The sequence below is a fragment of the Moschus berezovskii genome, chromosome 2 (genome assembly GCF_049115385.1).
Source record: "Moschus berezovskii isolate FMDL1 chromosome 2, NW_MosBer_1.0, whole genome shotgun sequence".
Lineage (NCBI taxonomy): Eukaryota > Metazoa > Chordata > Mammalia > Artiodactyla > Moschidae > Moschus > Moschus berezovskii.
In genome coordinates, this window is record NC_142461.1 from 8,801,177 (window position 1) to 8,810,182 (window position 9,006).

Sequence of the window (9,006 nt, forward strand, 5' to 3'; positions counted from 1 at the left end):
GGAAAATTTCTAATGCCTGGACCACCAGGGAATCCCTGGGTCTTTCTTCTCTGTCCCTGAGTCCTGCCGTTTGCCCACCCATGCTCTCTCGCTTCTGACCCTGGTGCTGGACTGTCTCCTTGAGCCCCCACCAGCCCCTCGCCTGGGCCCCCAGCTTACACGGCTCTGCCTTGCAGGCTGGCCCAGTCTCGGACGAACCCTCAGGTCCTGGACACTGGACTGACAGCACAGGACATTCATTACGCCCAGTGCCTCTCACCTGTCGACTGGGACAAGCCTGACAGAGGTGGCGCCGAGCCGGACGACCTCTTCAACTTCTGAGGCCTGGGGCTGGCAGGACACATGATGAACCAAAGCTCTCCATGTTTGGGATGGGGGCCAGCTCCTGGACTGCCCCCACACCGGCCACCCTCCTGTAATTGGCAGTGCTGTCAGCCTGAAGATCAAGCTGTAGCCAGTCAAGCAGAGGGAAGGAGAGATTTTTTTTTTTTAAACCTTGTTCTTTAAGAACTGAAAGATGCCTTGAATATTTATTCAGTGACTCCTGGTTACAGAAGCCGGTTTGGCATCAGGCACAAGCGCAGTGTGATAAGCAACTTCCTGCCCTCTCTTGCGTGAGCGCTGCTCGCTGTGGGTGTCAGGATGGTGACCAAAGCATTTCTCGTCCCTTCTCTCTGAGGGCCCAGATTTCCCTGAAGGCGCCCCTGCTCCTTACTGAAAGGATCTGGGTCCTTCGTTTCTGCCACCTTTTGAGCACAGGAGGGCCCCGCAGCCTCAGGAGAAGATGCTTCGTCCCGCTCGCCTTCCCAACAGGCCCCAGCAGGCTGGGGCTTGAGCTCCTGGCCCCAGGGGAGCTCAGAGAGACAGGGGCAGCCCCTGACCAAAGACAGCACGTGGCAGGCACTTTAGAGCAGTCACTGCAGGTGCGGGCCCCCGCCCCGCGATGGTGCTGCGTTGTGTAGAGCGAGCTTTCTGCCCTTCTTCTGAGAGAAGGGGCCCAAAGTCCCCGTGGAAGGTCCCCACCACTGCTGGGAACCAGTGTAACTGGCTGCCCATGGACTCCTAGAGTCTGCCAGCGACAGTGGGGTCATCTGTGTGGCCGCCCTTACCCCTTCGTGTGCTGCTGCTGGGTCTGAGCTCCACCTCCCCACCCTTCCTGAGATGACACGCGAAACCTAACACCTAGACTTGTTCTGCGACTCCTTGGTCACAAGGTTCAGATGAGGAAACTTGAGACCACACGTGTGGAAGAAGTAAGAGTCGAGAGTGGAACCCAGCTCTGGTGCCAAAGCTGCCTTCTCACCCGCACCTCTTAGAAGTCACGCCTCCTTTTTTTTTTTGCTCTAGCTTTGTTGTCCTCCCAGGAACCAAAAAGCCCCAGCTATTTTCTGACCAAAATGTGTTTCATAACAAACCATCTGGTGCCTTTACACACAGAACTGGCATGAGCCTGTGTGCCCTGCTAACTGTCTTGCTGTTGATTTCCGTGAAAATGGAAGTGTTTGAAGTCTGCTAATTCAGAGGGTGAAACAAAACCAAACTTCGTAAGCATCATGCAGTTCCTTCCTGACGCTCCAACCCCAGGTCGGTGCCAGCAGCTGCCTGTCTTCAGAGTCTACCCCCTCACCTGTCGCACAGGGCTCCCAGCAAAGCCACCAGCACATCCTCCATCCTCAGGTGCCTCCCAGGCCTGGCTTTACCAAGCTGAAGTCCCTGGTGGTAGTCGGAGCAAGTTACACCAGCCTAGGAAACATCATTTTTTTAGATTTTTGCAAATCTAAGCATTGGAATCAGCACAGACAGAAATGCCTGGGTGAGACCTGGGGTGGGATTGTGTTTATCAGAATGGGGCCCTGGCCCAGCTCCTGCACCCCCCCACCCAGACCTCCTTGGTGTCAGCCCCTGTGTCTGTCATGAGGCAGCAGGGATTGGGCCTGACACAGGCCGCCCTTGGCGTGAGGGTCCAGGAGCCCAGAGAAAGGCTGTGCTGTGTTTGTGTGACTCGCAGTGAGGCCTTCATCTGGTGCCCGACCAACAGCAGTCAGTGTGCTCCCGGTGTGTCTTCAGAGAAGTTTGTGCTTTACTTGGTGTTGCTGTAAAGGAATTCTAAAAAGGAAAAAAAACAGTAATAAACGTTCTTTTTGAAATACAAAGAGCACTCAGATGGAGCGACCTCTGGCGGACCCTGCCCTGGGGTGGTTGGAGTGGTGGTGACCAAAGGTCCAGACGTGGGGAACGGTGGTCTGTGGTCCCGCAGATGAAACCAGCAGGCCCTCTTTTCATTGGCCGATGGGCTGTGAGAAGTCATCTCTGGATAGCGTAGTGAGCTCGGCCCTGGAGAGGTCTCTGAAAGTCTAGGTCAAGGCCCCTAACCAGGGTCTGTGACCCCTTGAAATATACATGGCCACACATACATTTTTCTTGGGAAGGATGTCTGTCATTTTTCTCGCCCTCTCAAATGAGGCCATGATATTTATTCATTTGACAGACTTTGTGCTAAACTCAAACCAGGCCTGGGACTTAGAGTTGGGGACTAAGCAGTCCAGACACCTTGTCCATGTGGACTCAGGACACTGTGGCTCAGGTGATTGGGGTTGGTGGAAAGTGTGTTTTGGTGACTTGGAAGATCTAAGGTCTAGCTCTGGCTTTGCTGACTGGGGCTATGACTCTGGATCTGCGTCTTCTTTCCTTGAGCCTCAGTTTCCCCATCTGGGGAAAGGGTACAACCATCATGACCCTTTTCTGCCTCTCTGGGTTTTGTGGGACTTGAGTGACAGTTACCGTATTGTTGGTGATGGGCGTAGATGGCTCAGAGGTTATCTCAGAGCAAAAGGCAGTTTGGACCAAATATATTTAAGGAAGTCAAAGTGAAAGTGGTAATGGTGGCCGCTGTTTACTGAGCTCTCTTTCTCTGTGCCCGTGGCTGTTGCCAGGCTCTCGGCTCTACCTCATCACTCTGCTCCTCTTGAGCCCAGGTGGCTCGTGCTCCCTTTCCTGCTACAGGCACTGAGGCTGCGGGCCATGCGGCCAGAACTCGGCAGAGACACACAGCCTCAGGTCTGTGTGACCCTCCACTCTGCCATGTCCCGGTCCCCCCAGCAGCCACGTCTGTGATTGTATCCCCTGTGGCCTCCCTTCGAGCCGCACAGAAAGGCCACCGTCTTCAGGCTCCGGGGGGGGGTCTCCTCGGACATTTATCTCTTTGTCCCTTTTAAATGGAGATAATAAAAGTCTCCACAACCCAGGGCGGAGCCCTCTGATGTTGACTCTCAGGCAGAGAGGCTGTGAATTCTGAGCGGATGGGAGATGACAGAGAAATTCTCTCCTTTCTTCCTCTCCCATAATCTGAAAAGACACCCAACAAGTTCATCTTTCGGTTTAAATTTGGCCAGTGCCTTTAGTCTCCGGATGTCTCAAATCATGAATCCTGAGCACCCGCCATCTGCTCTTTCATGCATAACGGATGAAGCCACGGAGAACAAAGTCGCCTTTCAGATTTGATGTGACCTTCAGCTTCACTGGGTGGATGTTGGGGTCTCCTCTCCCCGGAGGAGAGACCATCCCAATTAAAATCTCTCCAAGGACTTGCTAACAAGTCCAGAGAAGGAATCTGGGTGAATTCCCGTGTCCTCAGTTCCAGTCTGGGGTCTGTTCACCTGGCCTCCTTCCCTCTGCTCCTGCCTGTTCTCAGAGCACCCAGGCGGCCTCTCCGTTGTCAGGGAGTGAGCTTTTCTCCAGGGCTCACGTGTCAGGCCCTGTTAGTCCTTTACACCTAACATCAGAGATGTTAGTCCCCCCAACTGTGCCAGGAGCTGGGTGGTCCTAGTACCACTTTCAAGACGGGACAATTGACCAGAGTCTCCCAGCCAGTAAGGGATGGCCCTCGGATTTGAATCCTAGTCTGCCTGATGCCAGAGCTTGTGTATTTCCATGGCTCTACCTACCCCATGGAGTACCTACCTACCTACTCCAAGCCGAGCTGCCTGTTCCCTGCTCTGGGGAGCCTCTCCCTCAGCGCAGAAGGGAGCAGTAGGGCCCTGACTGGGCTTGGTACCTAGGGCAGTAGGGGCTGACTTCACAGGCCGGGGAAACCTCCCACTGTGCAAGCATGCCCTCGCGGCTGCTTCCCTGCACACGTCCAGTTGAGGACTCGGAAGGGCATGTCGCATCACATTCGGGCCCTGTCTGGCCCCTGGTCAGCATCACCCTGCCTGTAGTGGAGCAGGGAGGTGGCAGGGAGGTGGGGAGATGTCCAGAGTGAGCTTTGGTGTCCCTCAGAGGGGGGCAGTATCCTCTGGGAGCAGACTCAGGGTGTTAGGTGGTGATAGCAGTCTCAGAGGAGCTGAGAAGGAGGGGAACACATCTCTGGAACCCTGGCACCATCTGAACCTTAAAGCTAGTTTAAGCTGCTGTGCAGTGACTGTGCTAGCAGGCATCCATCATTAGTCCATTTTAAAGATGATCACACTGAGACCCACAGAACTTCTGCCACCTGCCAGCCTCACATGGCTGGAAAGAGGCGGGCCTGGGATTCAGAGCCTTGTGTTTGCCACTGTCCTGAGGTGGCCCCGCCTCTCTGCCAATCTCTTGGAACATTTGGGCAATACCATGTCCTCTCTTCTTAGGAGCTTTGGGGCCCAGCACAGAGTAATCTTAGCCAAGTGCCCAGCACGTGGATGCTGGCTTAGACTGGGGCCTTTACTTTCAGCCAGGACAGATGTGAGCCATGTCACAAGTCCTTGTTGACCAGCTGACCACATCTGCTGAGCCCCAGCATGGGGTCAAGCTGCTGGGATCTGTCCAGGGACTGTGGGTCATGGTGCCCTAGAAAATTCCTGGGCATGGGCTAGGTCTGTACCACACCAGGGGGACATGAGAAGTCAGAGCTGGAAGCCAGGGAGGATTCTGGAAGAGGATTCCAGAAGCTGGGCCTCGGAGGAGGGGAGCCGTGCTGGAGACAGCCTTCACCAGCCTGGGAGCTCCAGGAGGCCGGGCCTGGGTCTGATCCACCTGTGCTCTCAGTGCCCAGTGTAGCTCCTGGCACAGAGTGGCCATCAGTGACTCGAGTCAGCTGGTGACACAACCAGCCGGACTTCCCGTGAGAACCTTCGAGAGCAGGGGCAGCCTCGGATCGGCCGGCAAGGCTGGGAGTCAGCAGCCCAGAGATCAGCTTCGTAGGTCATCTGTTCTAGAGGCAAAACTGCCCGGTGGTCGGCTTCCCATTCCCCAGGGCTTTGACTTTCTGGTCGCCATCGTGCAGCCAGGGGCCTCGCATGTCCAGTCCAGCCTGGTTTGCTAAAACATGTGGTCCACTCCTCTGCGCTGACCCAAAGATTTTTATTTTCAGACGTCTTTAAAGCAGGATTCTAGAAGGTGAGAGCTGGGAGAGCCACAGTAGTCCTCCAGTCCACCGCCTTGGCTTTCACTTGGGGACTGGGGAGTGAGCTTTTCTGCGGGGCTCACATGTCAGGCCCTGTTAGTCCTTTACACCTAACATCAGAGATATTAGTCCCCCCAACCATGCCAGGAGCCGGGTGGTCCTAGTACCACTGTCAAGATAGGACAATTGACCAGAGTCTCCCAGCCAGTAAGGAATGGACCTTGGATTTGAATCCTAGTCTGCCTGGTGCCAGAGCTTGTGTATTTCCATGGCACTACAATGGTTTTTCCCATGGTCATGTATGGATGTGAGAGTTGGACTGTGAAGAAAGCTGATAGCCGAAGAATCGATGCTTTTGAACTGTGGTGTTGGAGAAGACTCTTGAGAGTCCCTTACACTGCAAGGAGATCCAACCAGTCCATTCTAAAGGAGATCAATCCTGGATGTTCATTGGAGGGACTGATGCTAAAGCTGAAACTGCAATACTTTGGCCACCTCATGTGACGAGTTGACTCACTGGAAAAGACTCTGATGCTGGGAAAGGTTGGGGGCGGGAGGAGAAGGGGACGACAGAGAATGAGATGGCTGGATGGCATCACCGACTCCGTGGACATGAGTTTGAGTGTACTCTGGGAGTTGGTGATGGACAGGGAGGCCTGGCGTGCTGTGATTCACGGGGTCGCGGAGAGTCGGACACGACTGAGCGACTGAACTGAACTGAACTGAACTGACCTTCCCCATGGAGTACCTACCTACCTACCCCAAGCCGAGCTGCCTGTTCCCTGCTCTGGGGAGCCTCTCCCTCAGCGCGGAAGGGAGCGGTAGGGCCCTGACTGGGCTCAGTACCTAGGGCAGTAGGGGCTGACTTCACAGGCCGGGGGAAATCTCTTTCCCACTGTGCAGGTCACCTCAGGCCAATGGGGCAGTGGAGAAGCAGAGCTGAGATTGGAGCTTTATTCTTCTCCAGGGCCCCCACGCCCTGTCCCCCACCCCATAAGAAGGAGAGAGGTCCCTTCCCCATGTGTGCTGGAGGGGGCCACGTGCTTGTGGGGAAGTGGGAATGATGACAAGGAGAGGCTGGAGGAAGGGCCTTAGTGAGTTCTCAAGCACGTAATGAGCGTTGGCTCATCACCCGTCTCTTCATCCCCCCTCCTCAAGGGCTCTGAGGTCTCATCTGCTGCTCGAGATGCTGGCACGGATGCCTGGAAGAGAGAGCAGAGAGCTGTAATTACGAGCACAGCCCCTGGAGCCAGGCTGGATTTGACTCTCAGATTTGCCACTTATTAGCCATGTAAATGACTGAAGAGCAGATGACTTAATAGTCTGGATCTCGGTTTACTCGTGTATAAAACAGTGAGAGTCCCTTGTACAGCAAGGAGATCAAACCAGTCAATCCTGAAGGAAAGCAACCCTGAATATTCACTGGAAGGACTGATGCTGAAGCTCTGGTACTTTGGCCACCTGATGTGAAGAACCCACTCATTGTAAAAAAAAAAAAAAAAAAGGACCCTGCTGCTGGGAGAGATTGAGGGCAGGAGAAGGGGCGACAGAAGATGAGATGGTTGGGTGACGCTGTCAACACAGTGGACATGAGCTGGAAGGACAGGGAAGCCTGGTGTGCTGCAGTCCGTGGGGACAAAGAGTCAGACATGGCAGTGACCGAACAACGAACAACAAAAATAGGACGGTAACAGCCCCGTCCACGCAGGGATGTTGTGAGGAGTAAATGAGTTAGTGCTGGCAAGGTGCTGAGAGCTGTCCGCCGTGGCTGCCACTTGTTTTTATTGTCACTGTGAGGGCTTCTGGGGGAGGAGAGGGAGTGCAGGACCAGTGTCACCGCAGGGCTGGTCCAGCCCCACCGGTGATGGCAAAGGGGGAGGAGACAAGTCACGTGCCACCCAGTGCAGGCTGTGACCCCTCCCCATCAAAGTGTGCCCCCAGGGAGAACTCCAGAAACTTCGGGAGCCAGTCAGGAGGCAGGCAAGAAAACTGTCCACTCTGCCTGTTTCATGTAGGAGATAAATCTCTTAATAAAGAGATTCGGCCCTCGGAACCACTGGGAGTGCTTGGGGGTGTGAAGGAAGGCCCACAAGGTTCAGGGAATCCGGGAAGGCTGGAGCTGAGGGAGCCCCTGCCGTGGCCTGGCCGCCCTCTGCTCCAGCCCTTGGTCCTGTGGGATCTGATCGCGCAGCCAGAAGCCGATACAAAGCCGGCTGGCCAAGGGAGGTGGAGAGAGTGGTTCCCTGCATCCAGCCCTTGAGATGCAGGGGGGCACGTTGGAAGGAAGGGAAATGGTGCTGAGACCACCTGGCCACCCTTCCTTCCCTGACACTCCTGAGGTAGGCAGGGAGAGAGAAACGGAGTGGGGGGGTGGGCCAGAGAAAACCTCACCACCGTGTGGACCGTGTCAGTTGCTGTGCTGAGAGCCGACACACGTGGTCTTCAGTCCTCGCAGGAGCCGAGACTGAGAGGTGGCGTGACCGGCCCAGGCTGGCCCGCAGGTCTGTCTGCACGTCAGCTCTGGCCCTGCCTCTGGGTGCTCTCTGAGCCAGGCTGGGCATCAGGAGTCATCCATTTGGCACCCACTGATTGAGCATCCACCGTCCACCACCAGATTGGGTCCCCGGAGCTTGGAACACGGCAGGCAGCAAGCAACACATGACAAAGACCCCATCCTGCGGAGCTGCGTCCACTGGAGGAGGGGGATCTGAACCTCCCTCCTGCCCGGAGATGTAGAATTCATCTGTGCGGTGCTCAGTACTATGAAGGATGGAAATCCAGCATGGAGATGGGGGCAGGCCCGCGTTACACAGGGCGGTGGGGCTGGGGGTGGGTCAGGGCCGCTTGAGCACGGACCTGAGGGTGGGGGAGGAAGCAGAGAGCTTCAGACAGAGGAGACAGCGAGTGCACCCCGCTCCCTGCCGCCCCTGGAAGAGCGGGGGAGGCCAGCGTGGCCGGAAGCAGAGAGCCTGGAGACGAGGCCAGGGAGCAGCTCAGCGCGCGGACCTTTGGCTCGCTTGAGACGGGGCGGGCGGTTCTGTGCAGAGAGACAAGATCACAGAGGCCACAGACGCCTCGGGGCTGCGGCAGTCATCCAGGGTGAGGCTCAGAAGAGAGCTCAGGGCTCGAAACGGGGCAGGTGGGAGCTTGTCATCAGGACACACTTCCGACTCTGTTTCCCTCTGAGGGCGGTCTGTGGGTCTGCATCTCTTGAGTCCCCACCCGCGTCAGGCTGAGGTGTGAGGGTAGCCAGGCACATGTCACATCCCGATGGGCGTGTGTCGCCTCTGGGGTCTGTGTTGTGCTGCAGGTGTGGGTGTCTGAACGTGAGTGTGGACGGTGATCTGGGCGGGAGCCAGCAGATTATTTCTTTGCGCCTGTGTGGGCGCCTCGCTGGTCTATAGGGGGCAGCAGTGGGGAATGTCTGATTTTGGCCCCTTCACTGTCTGGTCCCCCTGCTGGCTTGAGCGGCTCTCATTTTCACAGCAAATCCGAACAGAGGCCCCTGGGACCCAGGGGGGTTGTCACATGCTCCCTGGGGACTTGGGTTGAGGGTCTGCCCCAAAAGGGGGCATCAGACAGCTGAAGTAGAGAGGACACCCATCCCCTGGTTCCCACATCACACT

The 9,006-nt window shown here is 56.2% G+C and overlaps 1 protein-coding gene across 3 annotated transcripts in view; it reads left to right on the forward strand.

The window, feature by feature from the left end:
- LDLRAP1 (low density lipoprotein receptor adaptor protein 1) overlaps positions 1-8,195 on the forward strand; it is a 31,931-nt gene extending 23,736 nt beyond the window's left edge. For 2 of the 3 annotated variants that reach the window (XM_088843614.1, XM_055397531.2), the window contains one exon: positions 177-8,195. In XM_088843614.1, coding sequence (XP_088699740.1) covers positions 177-321 — 145 coding nt within the window. In that variant the 3' untranslated portion in view covers positions 322-8,195. The remainder of the gene's footprint in view (positions 1-176) is intronic. The other variant, XM_055397530.2, reaches the window with a different exon arrangement.
- Positions 8,196-9,006: the final 811 nt, after the last annotated feature.